Source organism: Etheostoma spectabile, chromosome 17 (genome assembly GCF_008692095.1).
Source record: "Etheostoma spectabile isolate EspeVRDwgs_2016 chromosome 17, UIUC_Espe_1.0, whole genome shotgun sequence".
Classification (NCBI taxonomy): Eukaryota; Metazoa; Chordata; class Actinopteri; order Perciformes; family Percidae; genus Etheostoma; species Etheostoma spectabile.
The window spans coordinates 12,338,366-12,360,534 of NC_045749.1; the positions used below are offsets into that span (position 1 = coordinate 12,338,366).

At 40.0% G+C, this 22,169-nt stretch overlaps 1 protein-coding gene across 3 annotated transcripts; it reads right to left on the minus strand.

Annotated features, from left to right (window-relative positions):
* Window positions 1-1,116: 1,116 nt before the first annotated feature.
* Window positions 1,117-22,134, minus strand: ccar1 (cell division cycle and apoptosis regulator 1). Of its 3 annotated transcripts, none has more exons than XM_032540713.1 (26): window positions 21,904-22,134; window positions 20,876-21,037; window positions 20,507-20,679; window positions 20,229-20,384; window positions 18,181-18,213; window positions 17,236-17,432; window positions 16,972-17,098; window positions 16,262-16,375; window positions 15,074-15,266; window positions 14,765-14,909; window positions 14,513-14,668; window positions 14,173-14,398; window positions 13,677-13,790; window positions 11,694-11,860; window positions 10,633-10,843; window positions 9,370-9,453; window positions 8,984-9,172; window positions 8,545-8,736; window positions 7,430-7,666; window positions 7,208-7,337; window positions 6,857-6,945; window positions 6,438-6,578; window positions 5,927-6,047; window positions 5,551-5,733; window positions 2,960-3,165; window positions 1,117-2,142 (listed from the first exon to the last, which is right to left on the minus strand). In XM_032540713.1, exons 2-26 carry the CDS (start codon window positions 20,985-20,987, stop codon window positions 2,062-2,064), a joined length of 3,777 nt encoding a protein of 1,258 aa, XP_032396604.1. In that variant the 5' UTR covers window positions 20,988-21,037; window positions 21,904-22,134; the 3' UTR covers window positions 1,117-2,061. The 3 variants fall into 3 exon arrangements, with proteins under 3 accessions (XP_032396604.1, XP_032396602.1, XP_032396603.1); XM_032540711.1 differs by having other exon boundaries at window positions 14,513-14,689; XM_032540712.1 differs by lacking the exon at window positions 21,904-22,134 and adding an exon at window positions 21,416-21,489 and having other exon boundaries at window positions 14,513-14,689.
* Window positions 22,135-22,169: the final 35 nt, after the last annotated feature.

The window sequence follows — 22,169 nt, forward strand, 5'->3', positions numbered from 1 at the left end:
TGCAGAAGCTCTTTGATACCAGGAATGGGGGTTTAAAAAGGAGAGGCAGGGAAGTGGCCACAAAAGCCTTCTGTTGCAGCCTGGGAGTGGGGTTACCTGCCCCGCTCTCTGCAGTGAGGTCTAATTTCACACACGCATGTGCATGCATACTCATATGCAAGCACATCCAAGTGCAAAACCTCACTTTCCCACACACACAGCTGCTGCAGGAGGTTGAGGCGTGAGGAGTGTTCATGTGGTTCTTCTGGGGACAAATGAGGTTTGTTTGTCAAGCATTCAGAGCATGACACCGGGACAAAAGCAGCCACATAACCAAAGTACGAGGTGACAGATAGTCACTGTTCTGTAGGAAATGACACAGACAAGCTGCTGGAAACGGACAGAGATGTTTCCTGCTAAGTTAGTTAAAAAAAAAAAAAGGAACTAAAGCTCATTCTTGGTGGGAATAAATGCATCTGAGGTACTGAAAAAGAGCAATGCATTGAAATAAAAATGTATGGGAAAGTCTTGTAAAAAATAAGATGATGTGCAGAAGGAAAGAGCTTTAAGGAGATTTGTTTGGTCGTTAAGAGGGAGTGGTGGGAGAGAAAACACAGCATTACATCGTCAGGTCTTAAAAGTCCAGTGGCAAGAAGAGATAAAAATGACAACAGAAGAAACTACATTCTACTAAATCACACAACAGCTGTAATAAAAAAAGTAACTGCATTTAACTCTTCAAAAAAAAAAGGGCGTTTGAGAATTAGATAACTGTGCCATGAAGTTGTGGACCTAACTGAAACCTATATGCTGGTGGCAGAAAAAAATAAATAAATAAATAAATTAGCCGTGAAAATATCTACGGTTAGTTTATAATTGTAAAATATAAACTCTCCCAAAGAAATTACCCAGGGTCCTCAGAAGTGGCTACAGGCCTGCGTAATATGACAAACAGGACAGGATTTAAAATGTAGTTTATGGTATTTGTCTAGACGCCTATTTCGCAAGTCAGCTAATTTTGATAGTTCCATAGATTCCACAATCACATATTTTGACGTCTTTTTCACAGTAGATATATTATTGTAGCAGGATAAACCCAATGACATTAAATTGGTGGGAAAAAATACAGACACAATGTAGTGTTAAAATGGACCACTTTACTCTTGCACAACATCCATAGCGTACATTTTCAATAGAAAAATAAAACTGCCAGCTTTGGAGCACATTTGAATGTAATTGTGCCTCTTTTCTAGAACAACCTAAACCAACGCACACAAGTTCAGAGGATGATTTCTAAATGTTAATGTCATTGCAACAAAGCTTCGTTCAGCATAACACGCGTTCATTTAGCTTATCGTTTGGTTCATGTGTAGTTTCCTTTTACAGAAAACAAGACAGATGGTCATCACAGTAAAACATGAAACAGTGCAGCAGTCGGTGGATACAGTCAGGAGGTGCATACAGCAAAAAGGTCCAACAGAAGCAGGAACCATGCATAGCCACGTGTTTAAAAAACGGCTAAATAGAAGAACTACAAACTGAATGTGTTTATTAAAACACAGTTGTAATTAAAGCAGATGGGACGATTTACAAAGAAATTCTGTCTGAACCCCTTTCCACCCTTTTCCATCCAAAATTAGTTTCTTTTAAATATAGTTTTTTAAATGAGTCATCTTGCACATAAATAGCATCCTTATTGCTAATTAGAAAAACAAAACTCTCTGAAAAGTACTACACACACAAATTGGCATGTAAATCTACAACATGGCATTTTATTGGCCGTAACAAAGCTAAAGCAATGGCAAAAAGAAAAAAGTTTACAACTGAAATTAAATTAATTTAAACTATGAAAATAAGCGTATGCAATAGTTCATATTATTCTAGGTAAGAAAGGTAAATCCGTCAGAAACAAATCTATTGTACACAGAAAGTGAGGTCAAATTAACACAATTAATTCATTTATACATGTACATGGGAGATAATAGGTACAAATTAAACACTACCAAAGTATTCTTGTTTAGGGAATATTTACAATTTTTAAGATAATCAGTGTGATTGCTTCATTTATTTTAAATATGTCACTCATTTATCAGCGCCGTTTGTTTGAGACATTTGAATGTGATCGCCAGTAACCTCATCACCAGACTCTTCTACTTCTTGATGCTGTGAGAGAGAGAGAGAGAGAGAGAGAGAGAGAGAGAGAGAGAGACTCAGTCAGTGAATACAGCCGTTTACATTTACGTCAATCTGATGGCAATAAAAACTGTTGTGTCTGAATAGGGACCTAGTCACTTTTATATAAAAGTCACGACGGCAAACTTACTAGGTGGAATCTAGTAAGTTTGCGTTTCAGCTTCAACACAGCACAAGTCTGAACTAAATGCCGCCAGAATAGCGTTAAGACTGCAGCAGTAAAAGGGGAATCACGCGGTCTAAATGTGTTGGACCATCTTCAAAGATGACTAATATATAAATGATCTCAATCATCGTCTCTTATGCAAAAAAAATCAGTTGAGTAAACTAAGAAACACTGAAAGAGCCAATTTTAAGGAGAATGGTTGTCCCTCATACTCACGTTTGTCATTAAGGCTTAACGCAATAGACCTTTTTCACAGCAGACATGTTGACATGTCATCGTAGGAAAAGCACAGGTGTATTCAAAATCAATGATGGCTGCATTCCACTTAGGAGAGGCCCTGGTATTGCGGATGCTGACTCACTGAAATAGCTCATTGGGACACTTGATGGAATTGAGCCATTGTCAAGGTTATGAATTTAAACTGTGCTTTTCCTAAATGTCTGCTGTCAAAAAGATCCACATACGTTTTAAAATACATCAGTGATACAGCCTGAGAGAGAACAGAAAACAATACTCTTCTTGCATTGATAACTTTATAATTATCCGCTGTTCTCTCGTCTCTCACTCAAGGTAAAGATGAAATAGAGTAACAGCAATTGGATCTTTGTGAAAATGTTGAACCTTTTTTAGCACTGCCAGCAGCTCTTTGACAGTGGACGTCAAGGTGTTGGACGTCTTGCTAATCTGGTCGTGGTAGATGGTCTTCTGCTCCTCAGCAGTCTTCAGAAATTGCTCAGTTTTGCTCAGTGTGCTTTTCACCTCCTCCAGCTCCCTGGACAAGGCTTTGTTGGCTTGCTCCACCTGAGCTTTAACCTTTGCATCTTCATCTGGAATGTGACACAACACAGAGGTTTAGAATGAAGGCAGGTCAACGATGAAGCACAGGGTAAGTGCTAGAATGATGTCATCAAAAGTCAACAAGGGCATGCATAACGTGAGGCCAAACACAGCAATAATCTACTTTAAAATTCATTATACATAACGACGTGACTCACCTTACTAGAAACAAGATCTAACCACTTTCATTATGGTGACACGTTCGGTCACTACATTCTAGCATCTACCCTCATGCTTGGAAAGGGAGGGCGGGGGAGATTCAGTTGGCTGCAATCTGCAACCTCACCGCTAGATGCCACTAAAGCAGTGCTTATTTTAAGTATTAAATTGAACTTGAGAAAACAATGGTCATCTGTTGAAATCAGAAAACATATACAAGAACTAAGGAAAAAATGTTTTTTCAAACTACATAATATTAATCGTATCAACTAAAAAGTAAACTTTTGTCATTTTTACAGCCAATATTAAATGTTTTTACTATTTGTTAAGCTCGCCTGCTATATTATGCAAGACCATTATAATCTCTACCCGTCTGTGGAGGTTTGGGAACATACATTTACACATTGGATTTCACAGACAATGTTAATGCTATTTAGAGGAACGCCTATCAGAGATGATTCAGTTGTTATGAATTATAAGGCTTTAGACTCAGAATGTCCTGTGTATGTCAACCTAACAGAAAACAGCATACACTGGTATGTTATCCTGACTGCCCTAAACTAGCTGATTAGGTTTGTCCAACAGCCGGGAATACTGAAGGCCGCCATCAACGATTACTGTGTAACACTGCGGTACACAGGTAAGCTCTGTCTATTATATACAACTCAAACATCCCTTCTGTTCTGAACTTGAGATAAGGCCTTCTGTACAACCCTACAGTACACCCCCTGTAAACCAAAACATACACAAGGGATCAGTTGTTTCAAGCAGTTGATTGAATAAACAGCCCGTAAACACTAGAGATAGACCGATCAGCCGGCCGATATCTCAGGCCGATATTTGCGTTTTTAAGTGTATCTGCCGCGTTCACCGAGTTTTTCCCAGGCATTATTTACACAGGCATGCACTGCCCCTCCACCACTAGCACCATGGCAGTCTTAAATTACAAATCAATTTGTTTTCTTAAATTATTTTAAAGTGTTGACAAAGGACATTTTGTGATGACCTGATTATATTTGTATTATATTTTGTCAGCAAGTAGGCCTGCACGATTAATCGTTATAAAATCACCATCTCGATTCACCCTGTTCTGTTAAATAACTAATTTAAAAAAACATTTGTTTAATGACTCTGATTCTCATTTAATTTTACAAGCCATCACAAAACGCTACTACTTTCTTCTGCGAGTTTTAAACAGACTGTATAAAACAGGTTTTAAAGTGTTTCCTTCTCTTCATTGCGACCTCTATGTTTACAGGCTTGTGGTGATGCGCAATGTGCTCTAGGTGCCCCCCAAATTTTTTTTTATATATATATATATATATATATATATATATATATATATATATATATATATATATTCTAAGCAACAAAACCATGATTCATATGGCCTATCAGCAAGCAAAGCATCAAGGCTGTGTTGTAGATGTTGATGAAAGCCTTTTGCCCTTGCACAGTTAACCATATGCAGTGCACCCATCTATATGATGCACATCACACACATATTTTGGGTGATATGAATGTAAGATGAATGCAGAAGTGACACTGATCTGTGTTATTGTGTATTATTTTTAAAGAAATGGTAGAGCAGATTCTAAAAAATCCAGTGTGGCAGGGTTTACATTTTCATGATGGAAATTGAGGGAGCAAAAACAGCATCGCTCTAAATATCGGCTCTAGAAAATTGGCAGAACGCATCGGTCATCGGCAAAGGCCGATTGGGGGGGGGAATAAAATAAAAATCGGTATCTGCACAAAAAAATCCATTTTGGTTTATCCTTAGTAAACACCCCCATTTTGGGAGATGTAATTATATAAAATTGTGCGTTTTAGTGTTTCAGTAATGTCTTTATTTGTGAGACATGGACATTTATTCTTCTGATCGGAGAAATAATTTTAGTCTCATAATTGTTTCCTATTAAAAGGCGCTGTACAGAACCATTTAACCGTTTTTTTATTATAAGTTTTTACCACTTTGAATATTCACAATGAAAAAAACAATATTGCTGAATCATATTTTAGACTTTGTATGTGGCAGTTGTTAGTATGTGCCAGTCCACGTGTCAGAAATCTTAAGGAAAAATGCTGAATAAAGTGAGACTGGGCTTCTTTGTAGCAAAGCTCAAATTGAGCCGGATCATTGTCCAGACAGACTACTGACACAGAGCGTAGCCTGCAACTAATTCAAAGACAGTGTAATACAATTAAAATCATACCCATTTTGGCACCCTGCACCATAAGCTTCTGCTCTATCTCCTCTCTTGCTTTCTCACTCTTCTCCAGTTTCTGCATCATGCTGCCGATGTCAACCATGGCTCCGTTATACACGATCAGATTACTAGACTCAGTGGCTGCAGACGGCGCACAAACTTTTGGAGCAGGAAGTAGTCCTCGGTTACCTGACAGAAAGAAAGAGAATAATTTCATGAAAAGAAAAGAGCCAGCTACAACAGCCCTCTGCCACATGGTCACACTTTCTATGACATCATAGATTTTTTTTTTTTTTTTTTTTTTTTTTTAAATTGTGCTTAATTGACGGTATTAAACAATGATAAAAACATTTTTCAACCATAAAGACCCATGTTGGCTCACCTATGAGGTTTTCTATCTGGGCTTCATTAAAGGAAGGAATGGGTTCATCCTTCCCCCTGTCTGTCAGTTTACGGTAGTAACAAGACTCTCTGACCACTGGCTTGTTCAACAGCTTCTTTATCTGGAAACAGACATGACAGACTGAGTGAATAAGACTTAAGAATCAGGAATGCACAGATCCAAACATTCACATTTTTCACCATGTTAGTACAGTTACACACACATTAAACACAGGCCTGAAAATACACACACATGCTGAGGACCTATACATGCTATACACATTAATGAAGAAATGTCAGAGTGAGGTGGCTGCTCATGGATGAGCGCCCCGAGTACTTGGGGGTTCAGTGCCCAGGAGTTAACTGGCACCTCTCCAGCTACCAGTCCATCCTCCATATTTTGGGCTGTATGGGGACTTGAACCAGCAACCCTGCAATTCCCAACCCCCTACGGACAGCACTAGTACCACCCTTAACAAAGCATAATGATGATTAGGCTTGTGTCTGTTCACCTGAGCACGAGAAAGGTGCAGTCCCAGTGTGTACAGGATTTCCTCCAGGTCTCTCTCCAGCAAATAGCCACAGTGGCTCTGGTCAAAGTAGACAAATGCCATCAGTAGCTCCTTGTTGTGTGAGACCATCAGCTTCTTCTCCTGGTGTAACACAAATAAACCACATTTATCAATCAATAAATGTATAATTTGTCACATGAAATCATACAAAAATGCAACACCAGTGAAATGTAATCATCATTTCCTTGAATTTATGCATAAAAAAAACATTAATTAAAAATCTTAGGCAGTGTCCTGATTAAGGATTCTCGTGGTGTCTTCCCTGCTTTTAACCAAAGTCCACTGTCATTTGTACCAACAACCAGGATTAATGCAACATTAATGTCTTAATAATATACCAACAACAATTACCAACCAACCTTGTCTTTAGAGGACCTCTCTTTTGACGACTTGCGATCATCTTTGCGGTCTTTTTTGTCTTTGTCATTGGAATCGTCATCATCCTTGTCTAATGGATGGAAAAGGTTGAGAAATGAAAGTGCCAATGCATCTTTAAATTTGATTAATATCACTCTCTGTGTTTAATAGTGTAAAAATAAGAAACATTTAAAGATAATAAAAGCCATGTTTTCAAGGCCCCAGAAACTGGAAATGTTATTGATCACAGATTCAGTGTGGTGCATGGTTTCTTATCACGAAAAAAAAAAAAATCATATTGCGGGAAACTCAGAAATAATTGAATGGTTTGTATTTAAGAAAAAGTGCCATACCATCATCGTCATCATCTTCTGCATCTTCTGCCTCCATGGGGTCATATTCTTCGGCGTTGACCGTACTGCCATCATCTTCGTTCTCCTCTTCATCTCGAGACAACTCCTTTTTCACAGCCTTTTCATCGCACTAAAAACACAAGTCACACAACTGCATGACAACACACATCAACTGTGGAGCAATTGACACACTGAAAAGACCACATAGTTTTAGAGGCTTGCCTTCCTCTTCTCCTCCTCATCCTCCTTAGTCTTTTTCACTACAGGTTCTTCATTATCATCCTCTTTTTCCTTCTTTATTTCACGCTTTTCAACCTCCTTCTTTTCTGCTTCCTTTTTGGCTTTCTTCTCCTTTTCCTTCTTTTCATCTTTGGTAGGAAAAACAGCCAGGGCTTTATATATGCGGTAGCCAAAATCTCTCTGTAGCATCTCGTTAAACAGCTCAGCAAATAGGGAAACCTGGACAGAAAAAGAAGGCAGTGTATGATTAACCTGAAGAGACAAAAATGTCTGTTTGTCAAAGAAAAATACTAGAGATTGGTTAATTTCCTGTTTTGCTTGTCAAGTGTACTAGCATTGATTTCACGCAAACCGGCTGAACTGGCATTTGCAATTGTGACATGTTGTGTTTGGGTGGGGAAAAAAAATAGATTCTTAGATGCATCGCAATTCTCTAAAGAACAATTCAGTGCTTGATTCTGATAAGTTAATAACCGATTATTAAAACGAAAGAAAATGGCCAATGGGAACAAAAAAAGTTTGGTATATATACATATAAGACATACATTAAATAATTAGGCAAAACACAAAGGCTGTTCATCTACTTTATCACATTACATTTGACCATCCCATGTTTCATGTTCTAAGAAGCCATTTATCCACCTTAAAACATGACTGAGCATGTCATGCATGTTTAAGGCTTAAGCATGGAATGACTACAAAATTAAAAAAAAGTATATTACAAATACTGCATATGTCAAATTATTACAAACTCAGATTTATATGTATATTTTTTTTAAATCACGCCTTGAAATGTACATTAAAAAAAATTGTTGCATTGATAATCGGTTTAGAATCGAATCATGAGGTGCCCGGAGACTCCCCCCCTCTCCCAGTGTTCTGACAAATTAAAAAGTAGCATACAACAGCAACCTGTGTCAACCGTGTCACATCACTAAATCCAACTTCAATTGCATTACTAATAAGCAGTGTCAGGCAGCAGCACTAGAGCGGGGTTACTAGTTTACATGGTTTAACAAAGGCCCAAGCCTAATGTACGTTGTAGACTTCTTACATCTTCTCTAACACATTATAAAACTGTGACCAGTAATTCTTACCTCAAAAGAGTGCTCCTTGTTGTCCTCCAGTCTGTAGTCTAGCAGCACACTCAGGGACATGACACTGCAATCAAATTTGCCATTCTTGGCTGCCCAGTTGGGGTGTACAATGATGGTGGGCTCATCAGGGAGGATGTAGCGCCTTTCTCTCCGCTGGCGCTCAAGCTCCTCCAGCCTCTTCCTCTCTTCTTCCTAACAGAGAAGAACACTACAGTTAGAAGAGCACTTAAGAAAAAACTCTTTCTACAGTTATATATTAATTAATAATATTAATATTTAAGAAAATGACAAAACTGTGAAATGCAATTCTTGCCTTTCAATAAAAATTGCACAGCTGTTTTAGTACAACATATGGAAACATTCACATAAGTGTTGCCACAATAACAAAAATGTCACAGCTACTACTAAATTCCCTTATTTAATCAAAAGATGTCTGTACCTCTCTGTCTTCCTCAGTGCGAGATGGCTCCTCTTCCTCAGCAGCTTTGCTTTCTGGTTTCTCGGGCTCTTTGGACTCCTCCACCTGCTCCTCAACCTTCAGCTGCTTGGTAAGACGGGCAATCAGCTGTGACTTTAACCCTTTAGAGCTTAGAGAGCGACAATCAAGCTCTTTCCGCAGGTCGTTTACCTACAAGAGGAAGACACAGGCACGTGGGAAAAGCACATTTAACCTCAAGAAGAGAACTAATCTGAACATATTTACATGAACAATATACAACAAAGACTATTCATAAGGTGTAACAAATCCAAAGATAAATCTAATAAATTATACCTGGACTGTTTTCCCAGCTCTACCAGTGCTAAGGATTTCTCCACGAATCTTACCTTCATTGATTTCGGGTCAAGTTTAGCCCAGTGAGTGGGACTACTAACGTCCTTCGATTCATCGTCGTCCTTCTCCTCCTCCTCCTTCACAGGAGATCATTAAGATAGAGACATGCAGAGAGAACGAAAGAGGTGGGATAGCAAACAGTCAGTACACCAACTCATGGTCTGTGTGAGCTTTAAAGTTGATCCGTGCAAGAAGCAAGGTCACATCTGTTTTTCATTGTCTCGTCCTAGTGAGCTCTCGTCTGTGTTTAAGTCCAATGCTACTGAAGCGTACACAGGGAAGCTCTCTAGCTCTTATAAAACCAACAGAAATGCCCCCCAGCTGCCAATCAATCAATCTGTGGAACACAAAAAAAGGTAAAAATCAATGAGAGGTGTGTCCAAAAGGTGTGTAGGTACATCAGGTGAACTGAAGCTGGTCTCCAAACGGAGTGAGGATAGGGTGGCCCTACCATGGTCTATGACTAGGGTATTGGGTATTGCCATTTATGGGTTTTATACACCTACGTCAGAGCCATCTGTCCAACCAACTGCCCTGGAAAAACCAAATTCTACATATAGCCCAAATCAGAATGGAGAATCCAACAACAACAGACAAGGAACAGGACTTTGGGGAGGTTCTCTTTTTGAAGTCAGACAATATCAAATTGATGTGGAAAATCATATAAAAATACACATTTCTACAACAAACACATTTACATGCAACCGACTCCACAGATTCCAGCATAAAGAAATATTTTAGATTCCAGTGTTAGAAACTCACCACTGGCACAAATTTGAGAAACTATTTGAGACCATTGCTTAAACCAATTTGCAGGCACCCACATTCAAAGCAGGTTATTATTTAAAATAATGCACAAAAAAATGCCAGGATTAGCATGAATGACTATACCCAGATTAGCATCAATTATAAAGTGATGGAGCAGCTGGAAGCCGTTTTATCAGTTGCAATCCGGGCCTGTACAACACAACCTAGTCTCACTGCTTCCACTGTAAGTGTCTGCTGGATGTGAGGGAAGGTGAGTGTGCTGGTGGAGGAATGGAGGAGTTGGAGAGGAGGAGAAGGGACAAGTGGAGGAGTAAACAGAAGATGCCTAGGTAAGGATTGGTGGAACAATAATCTGTCTGTGTTCATGTCTGTCGTGTATGGTAAGGTGTGCTTTGTGTCTGATGTGTATCTGGGGTTTGTTTTTTTGTAATTCCTGTGCCTTCCTGTGAGAAGCGGAAATGAGAAGAGAAGGATTAGCGGTTCAGTGCCTGTTCTCCATCTGCCTCCTTTCGCTCGGCCGACAGCTTCTCAGCCAGCTGCTCCCGGAGTCGCCGTGACAGCACCTCCCACTCTGAGCGGGTAGGAAGACAATGCCAAACATCCGGAAGAAACAAAACCACTGTCTCCACATGAGCAGGGACTGTCCGCCCCTTGTGTGTCTCCTCCGGCCGATGATAGCGAATCTCTGCAAAACGATACCTGTCGCAAAGGAAGAAGGTGCATTGGAAAGAAACATTTTGGTCAGGGTACAGTATAAAAGGCAAGCCTTGCTAAGGCGAGCCTTCTACAGCTACTCCCTCCCATGAGCTCACTGAATGATTGTACAAATCATTACAGTGACCCTTCTCCCACACAACACATAGAATAGACAAATGGACCCAGTCTGCAGCTCTCCAACTGTTGTCACAGGTTACGGCAGCCATTTTGAGAAAGTTGACAGACAATCACAAAATAAATCACATCCCTAAATTCATCCCCATTATAGCTCCAGCCAATTATGGATGAGTGTTCTGCATTTAACCTAGGATACACTTAACGCACTACATTAGAGTTGTGCGAAGAGAGACAGAACCAACAGGACAGTGAAAGCCAGTTAAATATGTAAGATATTTAACAGGGAGAATAGAAATATAAATTAAAAGAACAACGTAATGGCAGTGTCTTCTGGTCCAAGCTACTGCTTCCAGCCACAGTCCATGCGTTTGGTTTTTCATCACAATGAAATATGCATATATGTATAGAGTGTGACAGAAAGAGAGAGCCAAGACGAAAACACACTAAAAAACAAAAAGAACATTGCACAACACAATAAATAATAATGGTAAACAATAGGTAGCAAATTAACAATACAATTATCATTCATATAAAAAAGTTAACCAAAAAACAACACCCAACATGTCAAGGGTGAGATTTTGTATAGGAGTAGTAAAATTATGCACCATATTGTAGTTACTCAATTTGGGATTTTAGTAGCAGCATTTATATAGCAGTTATTAAATTTAAACAACCAATGAGAAAAATAAATATTGATGTGAATAACAGCTCTTACCACTGAGTGCAGAGACTAAGATCTATGCCTGTGAGCGCCTTGCAACAGCGTATGGCTGTCTTTATAAGGACTGAGGGATCCTTCTCTGGGTCAGCTCCATCCAGAGAGGGAGACCAGTGACCACCAATGGCCATGGCCTCATCTTTACCTCTCATTCCCACCAAAAACTAAAGAAGAAAGACAGACGAGTAGGAGAGAGACAGAGTAGAATGGGTTAGATGGAAATGTGGAATGACAAAATGGATAGGGGGTGTGGAGGGTGAACAGAGCACAAAAAAAGGATAACGACTAGGGTTGGGTACCGGAACGCTGTGCCAATACGCAACCGGTTCTGACGTAAACGGCAGTTAATAAGAACAAAAATTTCGGTGCCTCATTTCGGTGCCTGGCATCGCTGCACAGGACACTACGTTACCGCTACTAGATGGATTAAACACAATGGTTAGAATGCTGACAGCTTACATTAAACGGTGTAAAGTGTGACTGTTTTTCCCTGTAGAGGATTCCAACACCGGGGCGTAACAGTCTGCAACTGCCATTGTTGGCAAAACAGCACAGACGGTGAGTTCAACTGAAACTCGCCAGCCTTGTGGTGCATTTTAAGTCGTTGTAAAATACCCTTTTCCTCATCTGGTGCTTGTATTTGTCGTTTACCAGCAATTTACTGGTGAAATGAGTCATTGTTATAAGTTATTGTTATCACATTATTAATTATAATAATATGGCCTTAGCAATATACAAGCCGTTCTTTAATGTCACCAACTGTCGTTTTATGCTCCTTTTTTATATTATGTACATTATAAATATATTATCAATATATTTTGGTTCAGGCACCGTTTTAAAAGTATTGTTTTAGCACCGTATCGCATAAAAACAAAAACAAAAAAACAATTCCCAACCTTAATAACAACAAAGAGAAAGACAAAAAGATCAGCAGCACGTCCAAATAATCGTACCTCTGAGGAGCCACAACCAACAGAGAAAAAAAACACAAAGGCGAGTCATCATCAGTTAGGACTCTTCCACATAGTGAATAGTAGGGCTGCACGATTATGGCCAAAATGATAATCACGATTATTTTCATCAAACTTTTGATCGCAATTATTCTCAAGATTATTTGTTGATTTTAACCAAAACAAATTTTATCGTCACGTAGGCTATTTATAAGTGCGCCAATACTCTACCAACTGAAGTTAGTTGCATTCAATAACTTCTGTGTTCTTCGCCTTGGCGGTCGCGATAGCAGAGTTACCAGCGGAAACACTGGTACAAATACAGGTTTGCCCCTCATACTTAACAATATACAGCTGTGTTAATAAAAACTTAAAACTGTGGACAAATGTCAGAAGTGTGGACCGGGCCGCTGTGTGGCCGGGCGCGGAGTAAGAAGAGAGAGAAGAGAGATTCAACACAGGGACGGCTTTATTGACGAAATGGGTCATGTAACGCAAAATTAAACCATATCCATATAAACATAATTGCAGGGGATGCGAGGACATTAGCATCGGTGTGTCCTAGAGGAGCTACAGCTAACAGACGCTACTAGCACCGACACTGGTCACTGCTGTTGTCTGAAAAACAACAGACTGGACAAAATGTTGCATTTACTGGTAAACCTTGAGACTGACGTATAACCAACTGCTATCTGTTGAGTTTTCCTCCCGTTCCTCTGTCCTCTGTGACTGTTTCCATCTAGAAACTAAGCTGCGCAATGCAGGGAACTACTCTGACTAGCTCATGAGCAGACGGCTTTACGGAGTGGTAGTTTGGCTATGCAAAAAACCTGGAGCGTTCTATGAAATTACGCTTTAAAAAAAAAAAATCGCTCGATCACGCAAATTTGATTGTGGGAAGTCAAAATCGTGATCGTGATTAAAATTCGATTAATTGTGCAGCACTAGTGAATAGTCAGCAATGGAATAGGATCATTGCCTTACTGTCAGCTCATGAGCATGGCAAAAGAATAGAAAATGTGTGATGTACCTTAATAAGTCTAGCAGGATGTTGGAAGGAGTCTTTGACTTCTTGGGAGTCCTCTGCCAGAGCACAGGACTTGTGATAGAGCTCCTCGATACTGGGGTTAGCCAGTAGCATCACCTAAACCAAAAAGAGACCACATAACCACATTTAGAATCCATAACGTCATTTATGGTCTGCATTTTTACTCCAATAGCTTTTCTGTGTATTTACATTCAGTAATTATCTCTCAATATAGTAGTTTTAATTAATAGAGTCTAGGGTTAGGCTGATGGACACTGATGGCTGACAGTCATTGACCACTGTGCCTAACATCGGTATATACAATTTGGTGCATCATTCTACATACTGTGTATTCTGGGTGCGGCTTAATGCACCGTACCGTGACCCTGTACCGTGACAGTTCAGCACAAATACCCAAACCGTTACAGCCCTACTGTTCGCTGCTTCTTACTGATTAGGAAAGACACTGATGCTACGTATTCATCATTGGCAGTCATACCTTAGCACTGTAAGTGTGGTTGGCATCAGGAGGGTCCAGCACAGCTGTATTCTTGACTAGAGGATCCACCTCTTTGTGTAAGATGTGGAAGTTACAGGCATTACTAAACTGAAAGGGTCTTGTCAGAGGGAAGGCATCCACCCAGGTGAAGACAGCATTAAAGAAGTCGCTAGGAATGTAGAGGCTCTGATAGCGCCTTCTCAGCTCCATCATGTCACAGCTGGAACTGGAGAACCCACAGAGGACAATGAATACATAACAATACAGACTAAGACATACTGTTGACTATCACACCCCTGATCTAATCAATGCATGAAACACTGAAAAAAACTGTACCCACCCGTCTAAGCTGAATTTGGAAAACTGGACGGTGTAGCGAGGAACCACCCTGCGAGGCCGGCGAGGTGATCGGTCACGTCTAGGAGAGCGGTCTCTGGAACGTTTGCGTGTGGGTGAGCGTTCTCTTGACCGTCTGCGCTCTCGGTCTCTGTCTCGACTAGAGAATTGATTACACACACTAAGATGAATAACTTATGCTGAAAGCATATTTTAGAGACCAGATAATCTCAAGTGATATCTATCGGCATCTCACCTGCGCTCGTCTTTAGTCCTGAGGATGAGCTCAGGGACTCGATCATTGCGACTGGGGAAACGAGGTGGAGGTTCGATTCGCCGGACAGGCTGCGGCTGTGGCATCATTCTCACTGGAGGCTGAAGCAGACCCCCGGGGAACACATCTAGAGACAAGGTAAATACTGCTTGTTTGACCACAAAGACAGATATGATTTTGTGGTCAAATGATGAGCAAAACAGCTGCAAAGATAGTGATGATCATCACCACTTTTCAGACTGCTTTCTATCCAATACTAGATAAATGCAATCCCACTGACTAGTATTTCACCTTTGGGTGGAGGCTGTGGCAGCAGAGGCTGAGGAGGGTTTTGGAGGAGAGGGGCCAGAGAGGCAGCAGACAGCTGGGCCTGCAGCAGGGAAGGAGGGGGAGCCTGGGTCGGAATACTGAATGTGGTTGGGGGAGGTAGCGACTGCAGCATGGTGGGGGCTGCCTTCATCATGTTAGGAGGTTGAGGCTGGCTCTAGAAAAAAAGGGGGGGAAAAGATGAAAACAAGAGATGAGCAAATGTTTAAAAGCAGACCTGAAACAAGCTTAACATGGCAATAACTGCTCAACAAATAAGACAAACTGTACAAAATCTTTAACAGTGGCTGCTTGAAAGAAAGAAGCTGGAAAAAGGTCTGAGTGTCTGCTTGAATTAAAGAGTTGTTGTTATCTTTTAGATTTGCGCTGATATGTTGTCCTAATCAAAGAGTACCAGGTGTGAATATAGGCATATTTTGAGGATATTTCCTGCATGAAGTGATCAGACAAGGGCGGCATCTTGCCCAGCACTTTCAACGGAAAAGATTGTGCTGAGATCAAAACTGGCCCTCTGCTAAAGTAGAGTCACTTGAACCTAAAGGCCAAACTGCCACCTCATTAAGGAATATTTACTTAACTAGAAATACCATTATGACATATTTCTCAATGCTTGGTAAGGCACTGATTCAATTGGTAAGGTACTGATTTGAGGGGTACTTCAAACTAAATCTTTATACCAAATATCACTGTTATTCAGCACAACCTCTTATCAATGTATTGTTCCTGTCAACTGCAATGTCCCCTGTAGAGAGATTTACTGATTTAAATATTAAGAAGCCAGAGTGTGAAAACACATCTGAAACAAAAATAACAGCTCAAGAAACTGAAGAAGAAAATGAAATTAACTGGGATATGCACATTCAAAGACTCATAATGAAGCAATAGTATAAAAATATTCTCTCCATAAGACAAACGTTCCTTAAAATAAAGAAATGTATTGTTATACAACTACAAAAATGTGGTTCTATCCATTTGGCAATGACAGCGAACTAAAAGAAAAAGCAAAAACTGCAGTTAAGAGTAGATGTAACTGGTTATAGTTAAACATGTATAGGTTAAGCAAGAAAGCCAGGAAACAAAGACGAAAAGTCAAAGAAAGAAACAGAGTAGGAAGAAGGACCAACAAAGTGTGATTCAGGGCTAGGGGGTTACATTTTGTCTGTTGTCCAAAGTAGAGTGCATGTCTGAGTAGCGCAGCTGCATCCCTGGCTCATTGTAAAGGTTGCCGAGCTGTGGGGAAGCTTGAGGTAAAGGCTGCTGCTGATGCTAGGAGGGATTGAGAACACAACAGTCAATTAAAGATAGAGGTACAGGTAAAATATGAAATCTGAAAAAAAAAAAAGATATATTAAGACTCTCCTCAGCATAAGCCAGAAGAATTGTCTAGGATTTAAAATAAACCTGTGCATCTCACTTTTGGATATAAAAAAAACAGATACTGTTTGGGTTTTTTCACCATTTAGCTTCTGCACAGAGGTCAGAAAAGGCCAACCACCTGAAACTAACTGAACAGACAGACAAATAAAACGTACAAAGCAACCACACGAGTTACCAAAATATTTCCTATCGTTGAAGGACTAGACTGGGGGCAGTTTCTTTGGAATCTTAGTTCACATTTTGTGCTCCTAGTGTCTATGGGACTTTTTTTTCAAATGTGAAGACAGCTATGATTTGAATATTATTACTACATGATAAGGATGAATTAAATAAATAAAGTCAAAGTCTATCATTTTTTTAAGCAGACGGGGCAATTTTAAAGCCATGAATAAATGTAGTGGAAACAGAGATTGCGCAGATTGCATTTATACTGATACCAAAAATCTAAAATTGTCTCCTTTTTGAGCCACCGTGTGTAACCTCACCGACTGGTTTGCTAGTTGAGGTAACGTCTGGATGCGTTGGGCGTTCCACTTGAAGGGCATGTTTGGGTTGTACACAGCTTCCACTAGGACCCTGTCACCCACCTGAGGAGTCTTCCCCTTCACAGCACTGAGAAGATACAAAAAAAAGCCACTAAAAATATCTATATGTCAAGTTACATCAGTTTCAAATTAAAAAGGAACCTTAATTATTTGGAACTGTCATTATTAGTTACAAATAATGGGTCTTGTATCACTCTCTTTTACCTTAGCTGAAAGAAGACATCTTCGTCTACAAAGCCAAATGTGTCATGTAGCTTGTTGACAACCCCAGTGAAGACTCGCTGCTTCTGGGGCTGTGTCTGCTGTTGATGGCTTGAACGTGGAGTTGGGTATGAGACAGTAATCTGGGCTGTCTGCTGTGGGTTTGACAAGCTTAGGCTGGTAGGCAAGGCGACGGGTGGCTGAGGGCCAAGAGATGAAAAAAGGATCCAAAAAACTTTGGTTGCATGTAATCAGTAAAAGCAATAGCAAAAATGTTTCTCATATAAATAGACACAAAATCATGAAAAAAACTGGCTCCATCCCTTGTGACCCTTAACATGATACAAATGTATAATTGTATACACAGGAAAAAAAAAGACACACACACACACACACACACACACACACACACACACACACACACACACACACACACACACACACACACACACACACACACACACACACACACACACACACACACACACACACACACACACACACACACACACACACACACACACACACACACACACACACACACACACACACACACACACACACACCCACACACACACACACACACACACACCACTTTAGGTTTGAAGAAAAGAAAATTGATACAGCATAGTAACTGGATATTTTACTCTGGCAATACTGAATCGATACACAGACACCAAGTATCGATCTTTTATGACATATGTGTTGGTCAGTTTGTCTGCTTGGCAATCTAATTTTGCAGCAAGGAAATTGAAGTGAGATGCACAGAGAACAGAAATGTCATTGTGAAACGTTCTAAGTTGGAAAAAAGGTAATAAATAGCAATATGTTTGAATTGTGATAATAATCGTATCGTGACATAGGTATCGCGAGGCCTCCAGGGATTTCCAGCCCAAATAAATAAATAAATAGATAAATAGATAGATAGATAGTGTTTTTGCAAATTACCTGAGAAAGCAATGCTTGTTGAGGCTGTGGAAGCTGTGGGAAAAAGAAAAAAAAATACCAAGAGTGAGAACATTTTGTTGACTTGATATTAAAGATCTGCCCATATTTTCCTAATGAAACACAACAGTTCTGTAATGGCCAGGGTTGTGTGTCTAAAATAAATTGCTACATCCACACTAATATGAAACCCTGTGTTTAATCCTTCCCAGCTTCAAACGAGGCTCCTAAAGTTGCCGCGGCACACTGCGTAACCTACAACGTGTGTTTCTTTTCTTAAAGTTGGAATCATGTCGGAAGGAGGAGACGACAGCACTCAGGACATTTATCAGCCTTGTAAAAAAGCCCATAGTAAGGACAGTAACACTTGCTCTCTCCTGAGATGACTGAAATCAAGAGTGACAAGAGTCATCACTTTGATCACCTGCCAAGCACTCACGCTCAGACAGGAGAAGGGGACAGAATGTAGCAGCTGGACAACAGACTCTTTTTTTTCCCGTGTTCTGACTTGTTGAAGTTATGTAGCTACGTAGCCCAGAACGTACTGTAAGTTAAAACTATTCTGTAGCTTACTAAACTGTCATGGGTTACTGCCTTATCTGTGTAAACGTTAACTACGTTTATTCATATTTCAATAAGTGTAAGTTTTGCTATGATGTGCAAACATTTAGCCCTTGTTAAGCAACATGACATTTATTTGGAGAGAGAGAGAGAAAAATCGCCTTGCAAAAATTGCTGCGTTTCTTATTGCATTTGGTTGATAGATGTGCAGATTGTTTAATATTACTTGTGCAGCCACGTGTTGATATTCAGGTTGTGTTTGGGCAATTTGCTAAGCAACATCCAATCGCCAGTAAACAGACTAGCCTTGGGTGCCACGTGCTAAGCTATTAAAGGTGTATTACACTGTTTGCTCTGTTATGGATATGTGTGCTGTAATAGTATTTCAGAGAAATTAACGTAAACATTTAGTTTTGGTAAGTAATGTTCATAGTAAGTCAGATGCTTATTAATGTGCATTATTATTTGCTTGTATTTCAGAACCACATCCAACTTCAAATGTAACGTCAAATACAATTTCATAGTTAACTTCATGTTAGAGTTGTAAATAAATCTTCCTCGATCTCAAAGTCAGAAATCTCTGGTTCAAGTTCTTACCGGACATTATCTACAACCGGCCAGTCCCATGCAGCCAGTTTTCACTCGTTTTTACAAGCCTATCGCCTATACTTTTTTTACATTTTTCAAAACTATTTCAGCTTTTGTAGGCCTATCGGTGCTTTCTGAACATATTGAACACTTGTTCATATTGAAAATGCCGCGATATTGCCAATAACCGTGATAAATTTTGGTCACTATAACCGTGAAGTTAAATTTTCATACCGTTACATCCCTATTTCTGATTGGGTCTTATCAGTCCTAAATCCAAGTCCTAAACATGCCTGTTTGGAAGGGGCCAATTGCTTGCCCTCCTGCTTGTAGCTTTCTCCTAAGCCTGCACAATTAGTCAAATTTTAATCATGATCACGATTTTGGCTTCCCACGTTCTGAAACAGTACTAAAACGCTCGTCAAGACAAGATTATTTTTGTTATAAAACGTATTAAAATAAAAACAAGTAGTAGTGTAGATGTAGTCTTAGTGCTATGTATACACACTGCCACATGAGTAGCTGTATCAAATGACCTTGATCTGCCTCAAGAGAAAAATGCTAAGTTAATAATAAATATAAAGCACTAAAGCATAAGGAAAATTAATAAGAAAGATTCTAGGAATCAATTTAAGAGTTCAAAAGGATATTAACCACTGACAGATCAAAGCCTAGACGATTATAAAGGTACAGCTGTTTGACCTGACCTGTGCTTGTTTTCCTAACACCTCTTCTCTGCCAAAAGACAATCTATGTAAAGCCATGACAGGGATCTTTATAAAAAAGAATGATGCCTATGGGATTTTGTCTACTCTAAACCAACCAATGTTTCCAGGGTTGGTATGAGCAGAGGACTTTCCAAAATAAAGTGTAACACAAAACAAAATAAACCTATGTTTCACCTGATGAGGCACATTGTACAGTTGCTGTTGAGGGGGTTGCTGCTGCTGCTGTTGTTGTTGCTGTTGTTGCTGTTGTTGTTGTTGTTGCTGTTGCTGCTGCTGTTGCTGCTGCTGCTGCTGCTGCTGATACTGCTGGAGGGCTGTATTGAGCTGAGACTATAAACATGACAAAGAACATGGAAGAGATAGTGGTTGATTACAGTGAAGGAAAGTGTTACACACGACCATGCCAAGATGCATAGATTGTGTGTGCTTGGAACTGCTTCGATGTGACTGACCTGCTGTAAAGCTGCGGCAGCTGCTGCGGCTTGCTGCTGCAAGGCAGCAGTTTGCTGAGACAGCTGATAGTTTGCAGCAGACTGGTTGCTGAGAGAGGCTGCAGCCAATGCTGATTGTTGAGAGTAAACAGAAGGGGATGCTCCCAGAAGTGATTGCTGCTGCACACCAAGAGCTGCAAAGAGGGAAATAAGGCACCAGATTCAGAGGTGTGGAAAAGAACACTGAAGGGGGATGTTGGTGTAAAAAAGGATGGGGGGAGATGATTTTTTGATGGCAAAAGTAAAAGTCAGTAAGAAAAAGTATATGCAACCCATTTAGACAGCATACAGAAATTTAACTTATCAGACCCTCTGGTTTGCTATACTCACAATGCAGGCTATTCAAGTCAAGAGACTGTCCCGAGTGGCCTTGTTGTGACACTGCTGTGGCCGCAAATTGAGTGGCCCATGGTGGGTTCTTCTGTCCCCCGAATTGGGCCATACCTCACTTCGTTTAAGGGCAGTCTTTGCTCACCAGGCCGATACTTGTCACTAAAAACAAAACATAAATAAATAGAAAATATGGTAACAATGTATATTAGTAAGAAGACCAACATATAGCAGGGATAAAGTAATTTTGATATTGTGTGCACCCAAGTAAACGTAACACAAACCGTAAAATGACAACTTTACCTGACATATTTAAACTTTATGCACATAGCCCTGCTAATTTGGATAACCCATAACCTGTAACTGTTTACTATCAAGTTCAGGACTGCACAAGCCACAACAGTCCCAGCGGTTATATTACAATATGTTAACGCCATTTATCTAACACGAGGGACTGAAATAAGCAGTTTCAGCAAACAGTGTATTACTTTTAGGAAACAAATTAATCATTCATAGGCACAAACTATCAAAACATGATAACCTTGATTTCTGCAGTGCTCCCTAGATCCGTAGCTAATTGCTGACACAGCAACCTCGACAAGCTAACGTAGCTAATGTTGTTGTTGTGGTTAACGGAAGCTCAACGGTTTTTAGGCTAAGACGATATTATGACAGTATCAACATGATTAAAAAGTCCCTTGTCTTTTAGCTATCACCTTATTAAAACGTATCATGGGTACTGTTACAATATAACGCCAGTAGCTAACAGGCTAACACTTAGCTAGCTCGCATTTGGACGTCGTTAGCTTTGTTGCCAGATTAGCCTCGTGCTGGATGTTATCGAAAGCGAGGCCCGTGCGACGTCTCCGGCAGCTGGGACTGAATGGCCAATGTTTAAAATAATAAAAACACACATTCACGTATGGCTGCAACTCTCTTGTACGCAATTATTAATTAATAATTAAATACTCCCGACAACTAACGCAGTAACATTAAAGGTTTTGATTAAAACAGTCAACACTGCTTACCACTGTCCCCTGTGCCGGCTGATGTAGACAAACTGCGCGTGCGCGGTACGGAGAAACCGAATGTTCAGGGAGCCGAGATTTGGTGAATCAAGTAATTAATCTGTATACTTGTCAAATAAATTATTTATGTATAATATATTATGCCTGTTCCTCCTAAGCATGAGTAAAAAAGATAAAATCTTAACCAAGCGTTAATTACATCCCATTGCGTTACTTCCTGTACCAATAGCGAGTTATCATTTTCTGTTTTGTCTCTACCCACACAC

Bases quoted from the DNA above. Each gene is read 5' to 3' on its own strand.
- ccar1 (XM_032540711.1), bottom strand. From the start codon at position 20,987: ATGGCCCAATTCGGGGGACAGAAGAACCCACCATGGGCCACTCAATTT. The intron at 20,385-20,506 runs GTCAGTCACATC...TCATGTTTATAG, and splicing joins CTGCCGCAGCTTTACAGCAG to TCTCAGCTCAATACAGCCCT. The intron at 14,690-14,764 runs GTGAGATGCCGA...TATTCATCTTAG, and splicing joins AGGACTAAAGACGAGCGCAG to TGTGTGTAATCAATTCTCTA.